Raw genomic sequence first — 19,219 nt, 5'->3', positions numbered from 1 at the left:
ACGAATAAATTACCTCATCCGTGATCATGATTCATTTATCCAATTTAGATACATTGCTACATTCCCATCGCCACCTGCTTCATAGCGTCATCAAGCTTCGCCTTTGTTATTGTTGGAAATGCACCCTCTTGTGGTCAATTACAAAAATCCCATATTGCAGCTTTAACATACGACTATTATGTATGTGATCAGTTGAAACAAAATTCTTCAAGACAAATGGAATACAGCAAACAAATATAACCACATTTATTTCAGAAAGTATAAAATATTACACTATAAAGGCCACTTTGCAAGGGTAAATTAACAACTTTTCTAAATATGTACACAGTTAATACCTTTTCCCTCTTTAAGTATTGTCCAGCTCTGTGGCAAACTGAAAAGTCATTGTGTCACATGACCACAGGAAGTAGTTGGCAAGAGTTTCAAATAATTTACTTGTTGATAGCAGAGAATGAATGGCAGGAGTTTCGAAGGGTCCTGATTTTCTTTTTGTACATCCTTCAGAGGCATCGGGTATTCTGAATAGTTCACGCTCTCCCTTCAAAACCAGTGAAGAGGCACAGTTTGACATCGAATTGACAGGCACTATTATGCCCTTGAACTGGGAGGCTTAAAAAAAAAAAAAGCGAAAATTTGAAGTTCACATTCTTTACAATGGCACCAGTCAAGCCTCCAGAGCTTTTTTTGTGAAGTGAGACTCCTGTGTTAGTTCGGCGTGTTTCGCCCACTGTATTGATGCGCTTTATGAAGTTTCCTCACTCTGAGTCTACTTGCGTGTACTTACTTACTGTGTCCGTACACAACCGGAGACGCGGTGTCAGATTGAGGTAGAACCGTTGTACCAAAAAAAACGTATCTAGAAGCTTAAACCTATGAAGTAACAGTCACAAATCAACTCAACTCTATAGAGTGGATTCAAAGAGCAAACTAAACCAATAAATTCACATTCAACCACATCTACTATAGATTTCACTAGCACACTGGAATATCTGAAGTGTTCCCAGAATAAATTCCTCCCTCTTTTCCCTTCCCTTGCTGGAAAAAAAAAGGTTGCTTTGTTTTGTCTAGAGATAAGCTTTTTCACAGATACCAATATGCTGCCTCATCGGATGCTGCCACCACAGGAGATTTCTCCTCTATTTGTTTCAAGAGGAAACCATCTCAAAAGGTAAAGGACAAAGGTGAGCCAAGATCACAAAACCTTCTTAAACCCCCCCCCCCCCCCCCCCCACTGCAGTCACACACGCACACTGCTACAACTCATTCTGCAGTCCAACAGTAAGGGAATAGATGCAGACATACACATCAGACACACACAAAGATCACACTCCGACACAATTCAGTTTGAAACTGAACATGTCACTGTTTTGCTGGGCTGTGCTGAACTCCCTCTGCTGTGTTCTTTGCCTCTCCGCAAGGCTAGAATGGAGGCAGGGGTTGCGGTGGAGTCTGGTTACTCCAGACCAGCTGGGGGCAGTCACGCTCTAGCTATGCTCTGATCTCCCGGAACCTTTTCAAAGGACTAGGACCATCCACCAGCTGCCATGCCACCCAAGCCCACTGGAGCTTTGTGGGTGATGATACTCTCTGTGGATTTAAGAAGTCTCTCAAGACATGGCGCGTTAATCTTGGCTGGAGGTGGTCGGCTGGGAGCAGACTCTGTCTCACATAGACGGTCCGTGCTGGAAGACACAGAGTTGTCCTGCGTTGCTTCCCTGTCCCTGTGGGATGTTAGAAAGTTCCGAACTGTCCCTTGAGCCTGTTCGGCCGAAGGGGAGCAGATGGGTGATGTGTGGAGCCATTTTAGGTTGGTTGCAGAGTAGGGCCCTGGGGGAGTGAGGTCACTGACTCTCATTGCCTTGTTACCCATGGAAAGGGCACTTGTGGTGGCAGGGTTTGCAAAGCCGGTGAGCAGGGGAGATGTTGCTGGAGACACCTGTAAAGTATTGAAAGAGGGAGAATTACTTTTAAGATTTCAACGCAAATATTTGCAATCGGTTTTCTATGATTTTAAGAAAGTTTAAAAAAGAATCTTAAAAAAAAAAATCAAATTTAGAATGCATGTCACAAGTTCTCAGCCTAAGAATCATTTTTATCGGTCCTGTGAAAGCTTTCCAAAATTACCTGTTCTGTTCTGTCATTGTTCTTAGTGAACATGAGATGTGCATTTTATACCTGTCCAACTATAAAAATAGATTTTAATCCCTTCTTGTCTGTCCTGTTCCTCTCTGGTCCAGGTGATTAAAGTATAATGGGTATTTCAGTCTCCTTTTCTATCAGTCGTCTTAACTTACACATGTTTGTGACAGCTCTTCAAGTGACTTACCTTGGGTTTCTTAGACAGGGTCGTCTCCTCCATCAGCGCTCCAGTGTTGGCTTGGTCGCTTCGTTGAGATTTTATGTGAGGGAACCAGTTCTTCAACATTTCCTCCATTTTCAGGATGATGCTGACATACCTCTCTCTGCATGGTACAGGAAGAACAGTATTTAAGTCTGGTAACCCACCGATGTACTATAAAAACTATTTAGAGACTTGACGAGACTGAAAGTGAAAGTCTACTGTTCTCTATCACCTTGTTTTGTGTCAGACGAGTTGAAAGAACACTTAACCACAAGTATGCAGCATCAAGTATACACATTCACGCCGACACACAAATGTGTTTTTAAAAATGAGAACAGCTCCGGTGTTGATTCACATGTTTGTACACACACGTGGCATGGAGAGCAACCGTTTCCCTTGCCTCTAAATATAGACATAAGCCTGCCACGGGGCACATCACGGGGAAAAGAAATAGTTGCGCTAAGGAGCAGTGATGCAGACGTACGCACATGGTGCCCATTGACTCACACCAGCCCCCGACAGATGGTTAGTGGGGATTAGTGCAAGTCACATGAAGAAAGAATCTGCTATGGCCCCATTCTCTGTATTTTAAATATAAATGGCTGCTGTCATAAAAGTTACTTTTATATTCCCTCTTCTGATGTGTCTTTGGGTTGAGGGATTTGCCAGATGCACAATGTAATGATGATGGGGTCAGGTGGTGGGGAGGTAGCAACGCCCCCGCTCGGTGCTCTTGTCTACTTGGCTCAGTGCCTCGATCAGATGGCCTGATTTAAGACCCCACCCAAAACCCCATCATCTATCTTTTTAGTGGCATGTTTCAGACGTATTTTCTGCCAGGCATGTTTTCATGCGGCACAGGTTGCAACACTGCTGGATGCGGCCCAAAGTACACCAACGGACTAGATGTTCTAGACTCTGCACTCACACGTGAATACTGGACTTCGTAAAGTAGCACAATACAATACAATGAGAGCAGACCTGGGCTGCATGCCAGGTGCAGTTAAGACGAAAAGTAAACGACGCACCTAAGCCCAGCCCGATCCATCATGAGGTCATTTGATGCAAGAGAACACCGACTCCTCCCAAAGATGACATCATAGTCTTTGCACTGTCTAGCCAGAGGAAGGCGAATCAATCGGATGACAGGCTACTCCCACAACGAAGCTGGGATATTTTTAACGACCTGTGTTTGAGTTTTATTCTTGTCGAGACTCTTTTAAATTTGTGGTGGCAGGTCCACACTGGCCCTGCAGCCCCCCTTGCTGCATCATGCTGTGAGGCCATGTGTTTTCTCATTTCCTTGACTCGTTCCCTTATAGCCTCAGAGCCAGACCCGAGGGCGTAAAAGTCATTCACAAGTGCTATGGGAGAATTCAACCTTGCCACTAATGTGAGTAAACACAAAGAACTGAAACAAGATTCCCTCACAAGAAGGTGAAAGTGGATTGAAGTAGATTAAGTAAATGGACAACATCCATCCGATCGATCTGTGATGGAGTGCTGTTCTGACTAAAGCCCACCCTCAAGCTGCCCGTGAGTGAGGTGAAGAGAATCAGCAGGAAACTCACCCCATGCAGGGATTCTGCAGGACCCCCATTATCCTCTGGATGCGGTCCACGGCCACGCTCTCTTGAAAAGTGCTGAGGCCTGAAAAGAAGAACATAGAGCTTAAATTCATTTTACAAGCAATGCCAGCTTATTTTCTCTGACAGGCCATGCTATGTCTGCAAGGCAGATGGGTTCTTGTGAAGCATGTGGGAGGACAGACTTGCTGTCTCTGTGGCCAGGAAGTATGATGTCGTCCATAGCCCTTGCATTGACAGCAGTCCCAGACAAAGCCCCAATAAAGAGCTCTGCTTTGTACACAACCTTTTTTTTTAGCACATGTGGGGTTCTAGCCAATATAACTTTTAAGTACCTAATATTGTTAATGCCATCTGTTGCCGTTTCACAGTAATTTGTGTTTCAACCAGCCATTATCAGCATCGAGATTTCAGGAACAAGTTATTTTTCTATCCACACTGAAAGTGAAAACGCTGTGCAATGTAACAGTCAGTCAACCAGAATATTGCGTGGGCGGTTCTCTGTTTGCACATGTTAACACTAAGAACAGAAATAACATGTTTTTTTTTAGATAGCTACTACTTTCATGGTTTTACATTTGAGGGAACCTGTTTTTGAACTATGTTTAATTAAGTTTTATAATTAGTATCCCCCGTCTAGGTTTGATGTTTAATATGCATGAGGAGTGTGATAATGCTGTGCAAAATGGCAAATGAAGTGACGTACAAAACTCTCACCTGGCTAGTAAGGACAAAAACGGACAGCTTTTTAATCACACTTTGTCACCTGGTTAGGAAACAGTGTGACAATGCAGATTTTACAGTATTTTTTTATTAACCGTTACAACAGCCACATAAAGTACTGAGTCAAATGTTAGAATATTTTATCCCACTAGTCAGGGGAACAAAGGAGTCAGCCAATCCAAACCAAAAAGCTTATCTCTACAGTGCCTTTGGTATTTCAGTCGAGGTCCCTGTATATTTGGAGGCATGTGGTTTGCACTGCTTTAGGCATGCGACTTTCAACCATACACGTTTTATTATGACTAAGCGAGGTAGCATGCGCCACCAGGAAATTACTGTGGTTGATATGAGAGCCTCATTTCATGTATATTCATACCACATATCTCGGTCCCAAATCTCATGACACAGTTCTTGTATCATGGCCTGCTGCCTCTAGTTTGGCTGTTCTCCTTGTATACTGGGCTAACTAGGCAAGGTTTTGGATATGCATAAGACTAATACAAATTCATAAAGGATTACTCACGTTCTCTGTATCTGCCTGAGCGGAGGCCATTAAGGATTGAGGACAGGGGTTGAATGTAACACTGCAGCTCCAAGCACTGCAAAACAAAGAGCATCATTCAGTATTTCCTTGTTTAGCTTTTCACATTTAACATTCACTCAAACATTTTTAGAGTTTTCATTTCAGGATCTTGATGGTACACTTTGTCAATTACCATAAAAAAAAAAAAAAAAAAAAACATCAGGTTAGGACATTCCCTTGTGCGGCTCATTATTTCCAGAAGAACAATGACACTGTGGTACAAAACAAAGTGACTCATCTACTTTCTCACACATTTGTGCAAATGTAATGGAATGAGTAATTCTACATGCTAGAGGAAAACATTCGAGTTTCTTCGTCCAGTGGCCTCGTGTGACTCGTTCACATTTCATCTAGGAAGAATGCACAGAGGAGGGGTCTTCCTGGAAGTGGTTTGCTTCAAGTATTTTTTTACATTTATTCTGCTCTAGTGGAGATAGATCATGTTGGAGATAAGGCTGCTTTAAGAACGCCATGTCCCTTCCCTGGCATGTCAACGATTCAAAAAGTGGCACGTCTCACCTTGCAAGCGAACAGCCGGTCTTTCTCCATTTGTTCAGGTGTGAGCTGCCTCTCCCTTTGCTCCAGGACCATGGAGCTGCATGTTCTCTTCAGTGCCTGCCTCTTTTTGCCTACAGGGCTCTCAGGGAACTGACTATAATTGGTCCGAGCCTCTTGTCCCAGGTGACAATGGCCACCGTCTTCGCTGTAGTCGGAACTATCGCAGCTGGAAGGAGAACTTCCCCAAGAGCTCATGTTCTCTTTGTCCATTACCTCCCCTTTATCTCCATTCCTTTTTGAGAGCGACTGGCAAGCCTGGCTCCCTCGGATGACCCCTGAGGAGGGGGATTTTGGCAAGGTGGTTTTTCCTTGTGCTTTGGTACAATCTGGTTCTAGCTCACTATCGTTGTCCTCATCGTCACTGGCCAGCCAGTCAATGGAATAGTCCGAATCTGAAGCTGACATCTTAAGAAGCAGGGTCTAACCAGCACGGACCATCACTGACCTGTGAGGGGAAACGGGAATACTTTAATCTCCAATTTCTATAATCGTTAATAATAAACACCATCACACAATACAACATGAACGGGTGTGAAGTTGCCCCATGAAGAAAGAATGTTCTGTCTTTCACGGTGTTCGTTTGCCATTAATATAAAAGCAAGAACTTAACAGTCTTTTTCAGACCTATTTGCAAGATTCAAAGTCTTGCAGTGGCCTTGTTCATGCATAATATGGTTGCAACAGACTGTCTTTATTTATTCAAACTGATATGTTTGAAATAAGATTTTGTTCTGCTGTCTGTTTGGAACATGTGTTTCCTGTGCACCACATCCATTTGTTTGTTCTGATTGCACTTAATTGAAAAACACTTGAGAATGTAGCCTTACAGAACAAGAAGACCATGATGAAGCAGGTGGAAAAAAACAACAACAAAAAACACACACACACACACACACATTCAAAGCCCTGTTTGTTTATTCAATGAGACCCGAACGCTGCAGCCATGGTGACCACCATTTATCGCAGAACAAAGGACATAGAAATAAGCCGTTTTAATAGCGTCATTCCTTCTATGGCCTTTTATTAATATATGACTAAGATTCATGCATTACTAGTTTGTGCCTAAATGCATGTTTGCTGGTTACGGGTAACATTTTTAACATTTTGTGGGCTTGCTTTTAAAAGAGGATGATTTGAAAATAGTCCAGGAACACACATCTGGGACCAGATCTGCGGCCTTGAGCATTACAGTAATGTGTTTTCAGCTTGTATTATCAATTCCTTCAGTTCTTGGTCATTCATAATAGACAGGCATTGAGGAATACACATAAAAAGGAGTGTCTACAACAATGTTTAATGAGGCAAGCCATTAATCTTTGCTAAAAGCATAAGTTGTATAGAAGCAAATGCTTTGTGCTTTCTCGAAGGGTGCTGACCACTCATCATTTTAAGGTGTGGGGGCTTCTCATAAATCAACAGGACATTTACATGATGCATGTTAATAAAATTACACATTTATGACTGAATGAAAAATAAAAAATGGAAACGGCCGCCACACTGTATTGTCAGGTGACCTAAAACCTGATTCATGTTCTAAATTATTTTTAAATACTAAAAAAGTTCTTTATTTGATACAAATACTGAATCCTGATTATATTACGTTGAACAAGTAAAAAGCAATATTTACCTTTTACAGTATAACATTCACTATGCTATTACAAAGGTATTGTTTTTCCAAAAACATATTTAAATGCACGCTACACAAGTTTTGCATGACCATAACTCAACTTATAATACAGTATATGTACTTAAAACTTCTTCAGTTCCTTCACTGACACTGCACACAACACAAACAGAGGTTTTGTCATAGCCTAAATAGAGATACTGTAGATATCTGAATGTACAATGTACTAAATAAACTGTGTGTAACACTATATACATCAACGGTGTGAAAAGATTTTCAGATTGTCTAAGCACATTCACTTCACTTGAGCATTTAATCCGTCCATCAGCTGCTCGGTATCATTTCAAACAAATGGACTGCTGAGCCAGAGTTCAGTCCTGCCAATAAAGCCACATTATGTAATCGCTCTACCTCAAGCACGCGACTAATTGGCTTTATAACGGACACAAAGATCAGCCTTTTCCAAACGGACGTAACTGCTGACCAGCTTTATCCCGTCAACACCAGTTTCGCCAAAAGTTTAATCAAACAAAACGCTGCGTTTAGCGAACAAACTCCTCTTTCATATCGAAAAACTGCCTACATCGGATACTTTTACAAGTTTTGTCGACAGCTGGGGACTCGGATGAAAAGGCCCTTTATTAGTTTGCGCTAACCGGTCATTTGACAAAACAAAGAAAATCATTGATAGCTCGCGTGTTTACGTTTAGCTACCAGTATAAACGTAGACAAAGCGGGCACGTGACTATTATTTCACAAATTTAGCGCAACTAAGTTACAAATGTAGGAAGTCGTGTAACCGAGACGTGTTTCTTGTACGCCTGCCAGTAATATCGGTTGCTTTGGGCACCACATTAATATCAAAACGGCTATGAAATAAACCAAAAGCCGTATGTACCTGTCTGATAACCGAGGGTGGGGCCCTCGTGATGACTAACACCTTTAATACAGCCTACCCAGATAAGACCACCACATTTTTTACATTTTTAAAACATAAAATAACAATGTATATATTAAAACGATAGTCGCTTGATGAAACGTATACGAAAAAATCAAAAATAAAACAATTTACAAAAACACAATATAAACCAAATCGTGCTGTCATATATGATACATTACCATTATAAATTCAAGAATGAGTGTTAAAAGTGATATTTAGATTACAATCAAACTATTTAATCTGTTTTACAATAGAGGGATGCCTCACGCATCGGCATCTTCCAACATCTCAATATAAGCTTTAAATAAACGCAGTGGTTTTCCTTTGTCCATGTCATTTTACTCCACAAAAACACAAAATCAGAAGCGATTGCTGCTATTTAAAAACGTGGATCCTACCTCAAGCCGGATGGGACGAATGGTCGCACTGTCCTTTGTTTCAGCAGTATATCCAAACACAAGCGGAGCGCCGATCGAGGCTCTGTAGAGAGGTGTACGTGGTTTCAGTGATGCAGACCTGCAGTTGTGTGGCCCCGTGTTACTTCTCCCAAGGCAACGTGTCTGAGAGGGCGGGTGCTTGAACGCCGAGCTTTCCGATTTGTGCGTTCAGACCCGAATCTGACAAATAGAGTTTGCGTTGGAAGCAAGCCTCGGCTGATAGGGGAGAAGAGCTTACATATTAAAATGATATGTAAATTGACAAAACACGTGGACACGCGGATCGGTTTCATTCCAACAGGCGGACAGAATGTCAACTCCGAGCGCTTTTTTTTTTTTTGGTGGTGGTGGTGGTGTTGTAAGTAACTTATTTTTTTATTTATTTATAAATATATATATACTAACTCATTAAATCGAATGGGATGTCGCCATATATGCACCTCCCTATTTTTCGTTAGTGTTAGGTCGCTTTGAAAATATAGGGTGTTTGATTAGCTGCAGTCTGGTGTTAATAATAGAGGCGTTTGGGAGGATCTGACCCGCCTGATTCAAGGGGGACCCCTCACGCCCCAAAATAAGTAAAAGGTCATATACTTTACACGTATAACTGCTTTAACAATGTTTTCAAAGGTTCCATACAGGTTAGAGGGCTTATTTTTACCTGTCTACAAATAGACACCAACAGAAATAATATTAGCCCAATGGGTCACCACAAAAACAGATATGCTGCTGGTGCTCTTTCTGTTAGGATCTCACAAGGTACGTTGGAAAAGTATAACTTTATTATACATTTACATGTCTCAAGTACATTAGTGTTTTGTTTACAAATCTTTTAGAATATCGGTGTTTAAAAATTGCGCTAAAACTGGCGGCAAAGAACACAGAAGAGTAATTTGTAATAAAATATTATTATTATTTTATTTCCTATATTTTTTTCTCTTTGCATTGTGGCAACTATGTTGCAACTTCATCCCATAATTCTTACAAATTTTATGTATATACCTGCCCCTGCCTTTATTTCGACTTTGAAATATATTGATTTATTGGATTTTGAGGTTTTTGTGATTGTGACCTATGGACCGGACATTTAGGACTTTTAGGCCACTTTTAGGTCTATTGATTGTTTCGCAACTGTAAACAGACCAGTGTGGAAACTTATGCATGTACCACGAGCCAACAACACATGTGTCTAAGGAGCAATTTAGTGTGCACATTGCTACTGTCTCTTTCCGTATTACCCAGAGTCCCGTTGTGGGGCTTATCCTTACCTGCCCCTGACAGACTGCAATGTGCACAGCTGGTCGTATGTGAACAAAGTTGAATGAATGAATTAGACTGAACGTGATAGGCCACCGTGTTCTGTTTCGTGTTGGGTTGCACACGTGATGCCTTTACGCTCACACTGTTTTTGCACAGCCAGTGGAGTTTCCATGGTGAGGGGGGCAGGACTGAAAAACATTCCAAAGTAGTTCACTTGCTGTGTTTAGAATGTTGCACCTTCTCTAAAAGCCCCTCAGCAGGTGAGCTTGAGTGGCTATATTCCGTCACGCATTATTCAGCGCACTTTGGTCCTTTCAAACAGCATGAATGACACGCCAGGTGGTCTACGTCCACTGGTATTTTCACGCTCATGCCTCGGTGTTGTGAGCAAGTTGGTGGCTGTGAAGGTGAAGAGCAAATAAGGACTCACAATCGCTGCATCTCTCTGGGGGGTGGGAACTCTGGTTGAAGTCCAGACACAGATTCAACGCCTGGAGCCAATGAGTCATAGTTCTCCTCCCCGGAAAACGTGAGCACATGTGAGAAAAAAACCCACCCATCTTCTGTCTCTCCTTTCAGCTTTGAACAATTGAAAATCATAGCTGACGCAAAGAGAATGTTTCTTCCATCTCTCTCCCTTCTCTGTTCCTGCCGGTATTTGACAACCAGGAGAACATTAACAAAACATTGTGGGTTTTGAACTGAGCCAAAGACGCCACCCAAATAGATTAGCGACTGGGTACAAAGCGGTCTGGTTTTAAATTCAGACCATCCTCTTGAAACTGACCTTTTTGTGTCCAGTAATGGCATGTTGGGCCAATTTGTAAAGTCTTGCTGTGTCTGTTCACATCAAGGACGATAATGACAGCTATAACTATAAAGATTTATTAATCATTCTAATACTATGAAAACAGTCCACAATGATAACAACATAGAGGAACGTTATCATTCTGATAACTTAAGGTTTGGTCACACTTACCACTGAAGTTTTGCAGATGAAACTCAGTTATTTAACAGGATTTTCTGAGAGCTGGAGAACATTTCACTCATGTTCAAGTGGCTTACTCAAATTTGTGTTGCTGACCGACAGAAACCTGCTTAGTTTGAAAGCGACTTCTTTGTTTAGCGCTTCATAGTTTGCTAAACTGCTGACTCCTAGACAATGGCGCTTAAAGTAATGTAGTTAAAATGATGCTAATGTAAATGTACTTTAAAAACTTTTTGTTCCAGTTGATGAACAATAAAACATTGGCAGCCAATCAGAAATTATCTTAATTTTTTAAAGAGTTTGCACATTCAAAGTGCCAGTTATTGTTATAATTATCGGTCCATTCACACCAAGGGCGATAACTATAGCAATAGCTATACAGTTTTAGCACTCGTTCTAATTCTATGATAATAGGAACATCAATCACACCACAACTATAACAAAATCACTTTTGAAACTATTTTTTCCCAGCTGGTGAGCGATTAAAAACACTGACAGCCAATCAGAATCCAATCTACTTTAAAGAGCTTGACCATTCAAAGTGGCAGACGACATTATTGAAGTGCATGTTATTATAAAGTTACCAACCATTGTTGTGGACGCTAATATCATTATTGTTATAGTTCTTTAAATTATTCACAGGCCATTTGATAACAGCTATAAAGTTTACATAATCTTTCTAATAAGAATAGTTATGTTCACACCACAACTAACGATAAGGACAGATAGGAACCCTAATGTTGAAGTCTAATGAAGAATTTTATTTTTTTCCAACTTATAAATGTTAAAAAGTGCCAGATGACAAAACTGCTGTGCACAGTTACAATAAACAGAATATTATTGTCCTTTGGTATCAGTATCTTTATTATTATTGCTCTTGGTGTGACTTCATAGCCATTCTTAGGGTTTATTATACACATGTCACGGACAATGACTTTTGTTTTATGTCTTACTGTCATTGCGAGGGGGAGGTGCAAGTGAGGCCATGGGTGTGGCTCAGCTGTGTTGCTTCTGTTTGGGGTGGAGGGAATAATAACTATTTCTCACCATCATCTCTTTCGCTTGCAAAGAAGGTGTGCCTCTAACACAGGCTGATAAAAACAGCAGCTGTGACCCTCACGTGTGGGCGGGATACAACAAAACTGATAACCTGCACACAGTACCTATTGGCCAATAAAGTCTTCTGTTATTGGAACAGTTGTAGTTGCACGTTACTTTAACATCTGTGTACAGAAGTTAAACAGATAAATGTGCACATTCTTTACCCATTTACGTGTCCAAACCACTTTGCAAAACTTCACATGAAAGAATGACAAGCAAACAACTGGATGCTGTTTACAGAGGGGATTTCTCAGACTGCTCCGCTTGGCTGCTTTACAATGTGCAAGATGATGAGAACATTTAGTCCTATGCTGAACCATCATCGCAGGCTAAACAAATGACACAGCAGTTAAGCTTGCAACTAGTGGGAATACAAGTCTAAAAAAAGAAAACCTGGAATCTTCAGTGCTGATTCATTCTCTCAGTTATTTCTCTTCCACGGTTAGGTAATCAGCGATGATATATGTTTCTCTGAAGTATTTATCGAAGACATGTTCTAGTTTCTAAGTGATCTGATTAAAATACATATGCAGAGCAAGAAAATCTGTGGAAAACAAACTTGTGGTGCATATGAGATTACAGCGTAAGTGCGAGATAATTACTGCTTTAAGGTATTTAATGACAGACAATGATGATCTACAGTCAACTTAAGATGTTACATATTTAAGATATTGCAGCAAAGTTACAATTAAAAGTGTTTTGGGGTAAAAATTCTCAAAACTTGAAAGAACATGAAAGGCCTTCAGAATTAAAATAAAGAAATAAGAAATAGTTTCTTGTGATATATTGTGACAGTATGCTTATAAAGAAGACTTCTGAGTGAAAACGCAAAGCAACTTTTAAAAGTCTATATATGAGATATGTTTGTGTTGCCTTTAAATAATTTTTTTATTTATAGTTTATAATATATTAATTATTAATTTTGATTTTAATATTTTTATTAACTTTTTGGGTTTGATTTTAATACTGAAAATTCAGTCTAACAGTAAGAATGATGAAAAGTTTGGTGAATTATGAAAAGGGTTGATTCACCTTTGTATACCGATCACATCCCAAGCATTGGATGTTACCAGTAGCTACATTCTTCACTCCTTGAATCACAGTAGAGTGACTGCTTTCACAGTCAGAGATTGCAAGGTCCCTCGCACACTTGCGCGTGTTCTAGCACGTTTTCACTGGTCTCTCTGCTGCACGTTTTCATGCAAGGCAATAATGCCCAGCCCCTTGTCCTTGTGGTAGGCCCGCGATGAGTCACAGGTATAAATTGGCTTGGTGATTTAGAAGTGCTGTCTGACGGACACTGATGATTCATTGGGATGGAGGGTTGCGGGGGAATGCTGGATTTCTCATTGCCTTTCTGTATCCCATTCACAAAAAAAAGAGAGAAAAACACTTGGGTTCCCACATCGCCTCCACCCCCGAATGTCATCTCCACAGGTGGCTGGAAATGAATCGCTGTCCTCTCTCTGGAGAAAAGAGTGGCTTTGTGGGTACAAAAAAACATTAATAATTAATGAATTATATTTCAAGCTTAACTATTCTAAAATATTTGCATAATTTCATCACGCCAAAATTCCATTACTGTAATATGCATATTATGTAAATCAAAATAAATACATTATGAATTATGTTGAATTTGCATATGTATTAATGTATAAGTTTTTGCACTGGCTTCAATTTATCATTGTTTATAATTCACTAAATGTATACTACTATTTAGAATTTAATCAAACTACTATTTACAATACTTTGTTTATTATTTAAAAAAAAAAAATAGTTGATGACGGCGATGACAATGGAAAAGAGAAAATATCTCAACATTATATTAAATAATTAGACTAAATATTTTACACACACACACACACACACACACACACACACACATATAAGTGCTGTCAAACGAATTAATCGCATCCAAAATAAAAGTTTTTGTTTACATATTATATGTGTGTTTACTGTGTATATTTATTATGTAAATATAAACTCACCCATGCATGTTTATATATTAAATATATTTATATATAATATAAATTACATGGATATAAATATATAAATGTAAATATTTCCTAAATATATACTGCATGTGTGTGTATTTCTATATACATAATAAATATACACAGTACACTAAAATATATTATGCAAATAACTACTTTTAATTTCGGATGTGATTAATCATGATTGCTTTAATATATAATAAACATTATTTTATTTATTTATGGGGGGGGGGGGCGAATTGGACATTTTGTTCTTGATTTGGTAACCTCTCACTTCATTTGCTACAGAGAGGCTGGAAAATAGCACTCTTGCTACACACATTAATTTGAATTATTATGAATGTGTTTGGTTTTCAGTTGTGTATTTGATGCAACAACATGCCATTATAGCAGATAAAATTATATTTAAATAAAATTGTCAGAGTGTGGAGTGTGTCTCTTTGAGTATGGCCAGCACAGATGGCTCATCCTTAATGGCCATATCTGTGTTGAGTTTCTTGTGTTTCACACTGATCAAGACCTCTGCTCGTGTGTGTGTGTTAATGTGAGTGATGGCAGATGAGGATACAACCTCTGCCCAACATTACAAGCAATCAAAAAACACATTCAGCCCACACATTCACAGAAATAGTGTGAGACGCTGAAATCATGTTGAAGGGTAAGAGAACATGACACTCATGAGCAGAGTTTTGTGGTCAGCTACGGGCCGAATCTAAATCTAACAGGATTATTCCAGACGGAGGCATTGTTCGGGGTGGAAATCCATGTGCGGTGTTTATTGATTATGTAACTTAGTCAGCTGTACATAACAGGCTTTGAGATGTTCTGCTTTCACTCCTTCTATATATTTCTTATATATTTTTATATATGTTATATATTTTCATGTTTTTTTTTATTACTTCAACATTAAGTAGTTTTTACAAATTACAACTTTGGAGTCATTTCCAACATGACAAACAGTTTTAACAACCCAATCTCATGACAAAACGTAAATATATTTTTAAAAAAAAATTGATTCATACTTAAAAATATGATTTTTTCTTTCTGTTTATTTTTCCTCTAATAAAGGTTATATTTCAGAAATATAAAATGTTAGCTATGAAATTAGCTTTAGCAAAACAAGAGCCATTTTATTCCAAAAATTTCCACCACTGTCATTTCTTCCACATGTTGCTTTTAAACGCAGTAAATGTGATTTGTACAAAAATGTATGAACTAATAAAATGTATTTTCAATTTGAATGCTTATATCTTCTAAATGTGAATTTTGTCATTGTTTTGGAGCACACTAGCTTACAGATAACCTTAAAGGGTTAGTTCACCCAAAAATTAAAATTATGTCATTAATAACTCACCCTTACGCTGTTCCAAACATGTAAGACCTCCTTTTATCTTCGGAACACAGTTTAAGATATTTTAGATTTAGTCCGAGAGCTCTCAGTCCCTCCATTGAAGCTGTGTGTACGGTATACTGTCCATGTCCAGAAAGGTAAGAAAAACATCATCAAAGTAGTCCATGTGACATCAGAGGGTCCGTTGGAATTTTTTGAAGCATCGAAAATACATTTTGGGCCAAAAATAGCAAAAACGATGACTTTATTCAGCATTGTCTTCTCTTCCATGTCTGTGTGAGAGATAGTTCAAATCAAAACTGCTGGATATCCGGTTCGCGAACGAATCATTCAGTTCACCAAATCGAACTGAATCGTTTTAAACGGTTCGCATCTCTAATACGCATTAATCCACAAATGACTTAAGCTGTTAACTTTTTTAATGTGGCTGACACTCCCTCTGAGTTCAAACAAACCAATATCCCGGAGTTCATGTACTCAAACAGTACACTGACTGAACTGCTGTGAAGAGAGAACTGAAGATGAACACCGAGCCGAGCCAGATAACAAACAAAACATTGACTCGTTCTCGAGTCAAGAACCGTTTCTGTCAGACGCGTCCAATTCGTGAACCGAGGAGCTGATGATACTACGCATTTGTGATTCAGCGTGAAGCAGACCGACACACAGAGCGTCTGAACTGAACTGATTCTGTGCTAGTGTTATGAGCGCGGGTAATCCTAAGGCTTGAATCAAGGGCAATCATCGCAAATGACGCCATTACGTCGAGCTTAAAAGAACCGGTGAACCGTTTTCTTCAACCGGTTTATTGAATCGAACTGTCCGAAAGAACTACTGGTGATCCGAACACCGATGCAACCGGTTCTTCACTCGTGAACGAGTCAGTCTATTGTTCGTTATCTGGCTCGGCTCGGTGTTCATCTTCACAGCAGTTCAGTCAGTGTACTGTTTGAGTGCAAGCATTACTCCGGGATATTGGTTTGTTTGAATTCAGAGGTAGTCTGACACATTTAAAAAAAAGTTAACATAAGTATTTTGTGGATTAATGCGAATTAGAGATGCGAACCGTTTAAAACGATTCAGTTCGATTTGGTGAACTGAATGATTCGTTCGCGAACCGGATATCCTGCTTTGATTTGAACTCTCTCTCACAACAGACACGGAAGAGAAGACAATGCTGAATAAAGTCGTCGTTTTTGCTATTTTTGGACCAAAATGTATTTTCGATGCTTCAAATGCATTTTCTGATGTCACACGGACTACTTTGATAATGTTTTTCTTACCTTTCTGGACATGGACAGTATACCGTACACACAGCTTCAATGGAGGGACTGAGAGCTCTCGGACTAAATCTAAAATATCTTAAACTGTGTCCCGAAGATAAAAGGAGGTCTTACATGTTTGGAACAGAATATGGGTGAGTTATTAATGACATAATTTTCATTTTTGGGCGAACTAACCCTTTAAGACCGACAGATTCATACTAAAAGCCAATCAAAACTTCCATTTTGATTTTACGGGGACATAAAAGACATATAAGATACATAAAATGCCATCCATAAAATTGCCAAAAAAGAAAAAGTTTTCACCACCATCATTTCAAAAACAAAGGAACAGCTTTCTCCTTTGAGCCATGTGCTTGTATATTCATTGTCAGATGCTGGAACACACAGGGCCAAATACCCCTTAATTAAATATTAAAGACGCTTGCATAATTAATAGATCTGACCATAGAATGACCAGGTGCTATAATGCAGCTGAATTGGTGATCAGGCTCATATTGTGCGAGGGTTTGTGTGCCGCACCAGATGGCTAGACTGGGTCTTTTCAGACAGCGCCGGCCAGATGTACCCAGGCCATTATGCGGTTTTTCACGTCAACTCAGCTCCTTAAAGAGATCAGTCATGGTTGTCTATCACCGATCTGTTGAAGTTATGTCGAAATTGTGTGTGACGCACTCGCCGCCCATTAGTGCCCTCAAAAACAAACACGGCCGTGGCATTCGCTTGCTTTTGGAGGGCACGAGTCGCATGTGCTCAGCAAGAAGTGAAACCCTGCACGCTTTCAGGAAGCCTGCACTGTGACTTTAAAGGGCTGGACGTCCTGCCCATCTTGTACCTCTTTTTCCCTCTTGCAATGTGTGTGTGTGTGCATGTTTTCTCGTAATGCTCCTCGGCGAAGACTCCACTCAGTCACATGTGCTCGGAGGGAGAGCTCTTGGCTCATTTTTCCACAGACAGTTCACATGCAGGCAGGGCACTGAATCACAGTTGAATCTTTAATGGCTTTGTGTGTGTGTGTGTGTGTGTGTGTGTGTGTGTGTGTGTGTGTGTGTGTGTGTGTGTGTGTGTGTGTAAATGTCTGAACAGCTGCCAGCACAGCCCTAGCGGCAGTAGGATATCTCACCACAGGGCTGAATGCTACATGTGACTGGGGGTGTATTTTAACTGGATTATGTAAGCGCTCTGGTCGAGTCTGTGCACTGCGCATGGAGAAAGATGGCTGTACATGATTCACAGGCTGCATGCTCTCTTACCGGGGTTCATTTCCAAACAGATTAAGTCATTCCTGCACAGAGCTGTCAGTTAGGACAAACTTCTGCCCTTGTGTTTGTACACCTGTCCTTGTGCATGTGCACGTTTTATTTTTGGACAGTATTTTGATAGGGTTTATGCTTTTTAAGGAAATCGGCCTAGAAATGGCTTACTTATAGTTGACATATTTATGGTTAGAAATTAAACAATATTTTAGCATCCAAAAAACTACAAGATTTGCCATTAATGTCAAATTTTTGTTGATTTGGATATTGATGAATTAATCTTAAATTCCTTTTATCTGGGTCATTTTCTATAAAAAAAATGTTTCCCGTTCTGTATGGCTTTATTGATTTCTACTGACTAAAACATTTGTATATATGCATAATTAAGTAAAGAGTATAAATAACGGATATATATATATATATATATATATATATATATATATATATATATATATATATATATATATATATATATATATATATATATATATATATAGTAGCTGAACAAAATATTTAAATAAGATTTGTTTATGGAAAAGTAATTAAAAAGTATTAATAAGATGATATATAAAATATATATAAGTATTATTTAGCATTTATAAAAAATAAATAAATAGTGAAGCTGTTGCTTTAATTACTTTAGAAATGATGATGTTAATAGTTCCTTGTTGAGAAAGATAATTTAGCTCTTCAGTGATTAAGCTATTTTATTGATAAAATTGTGGGGCAGCACTAAAAACACTGTGTGTGCGCAGCGTGATCTTGAGACTAAACGTGTGTGTGTGTGTGAGATACAGTGAAGACAGTGAAGAAATCTTTTAATTTTAATTTTTTAAACGTAGAGAGTGTGTTGATTTGTGCAATGATAACCCACCAGCAATAATAAAAAAATAATAAGAATTAATACGAATAATTATAATATATTAGAAAGAGTAGGAGACGTTACAATATGAATTTATTAAAACGAGTGGGCCTCCATTATTATTTATGGGCTTAAAAACAAGATGCAAACAGTCAGAATACTGTACCTGGTGGGGAGAGCCCAATGTAACCATGAAACATATGCCATTACCTGTATTGTACTGTGGTACAGTTATGGAGGCCCTTCAAAATGCAGAGGTCAAAGGCCTGCTCTCCCAGTAGTTAACAATGGCCCTAGTATGAAGTGTTTCATAAACAGCTGATTTACTAAAC

At 39.3% G+C, this 19,219-nt stretch overlaps 1 protein-coding gene and 1 long non-coding RNA gene across 3 annotated transcripts in view; one reads left to right on the top strand and one right to left on the bottom strand.

The window, feature by feature from the left end:
* Positions 1 to 19,219, top strand: part of LOC113043402 (uncharacterized) — a 54,637-nt gene that overhangs the window by 10,456 nt on the left and 24,962 nt on the right. Inside the window, exon 1 of one of the 2 annotated variants that reach the window (XR_003275727.1) lies at positions 9,070 to 9,150. The exons of the other annotated variant lie outside the window; for it this stretch is intronic. This is a non-coding gene — a long non-coding RNA (uncharacterized LOC113043402). Of the gene's footprint in view, positions 1 to 9,069; positions 9,151 to 19,219 lie in introns of those variants that run through there. 2 annotated transcript variants of the gene reach the window in all.
* Positions 493 to 8,901, bottom strand: ciartb (circadian associated repressor of transcription b). The gene is made up of 6 exons (XM_026202756.1): positions 8,754 to 8,901; positions 5,753 to 6,236; positions 5,174 to 5,249; positions 3,913 to 3,991; positions 2,327 to 2,462; positions 493 to 1,936 (listed from the first exon to the last, which is right to left on the bottom strand). The coding sequence occupies exons 2-6, from the start codon at positions 6,194 to 6,196 to the stop codon at positions 1,523 to 1,525; spliced, it is 1,149 nt and encodes a 382-aa protein (XP_026058541.1). The 5' UTR covers positions 6,197 to 6,236; positions 8,754 to 8,901; the 3' UTR covers positions 493 to 1,522.

Source organism: Carassius auratus, chromosome 25 (assembly GCF_003368295.1).
Source record: "Carassius auratus strain Wakin chromosome 25, ASM336829v1, whole genome shotgun sequence".
In the NCBI taxonomy this organism is placed as follows: Eukaryota; Metazoa; Chordata; class Actinopteri; order Cypriniformes; family Cyprinidae; genus Carassius; species Carassius auratus.
Note: the sequence above shows the minus strand (reverse complement) of the source record. Positions and strands in the feature narration are given on the sequence as shown.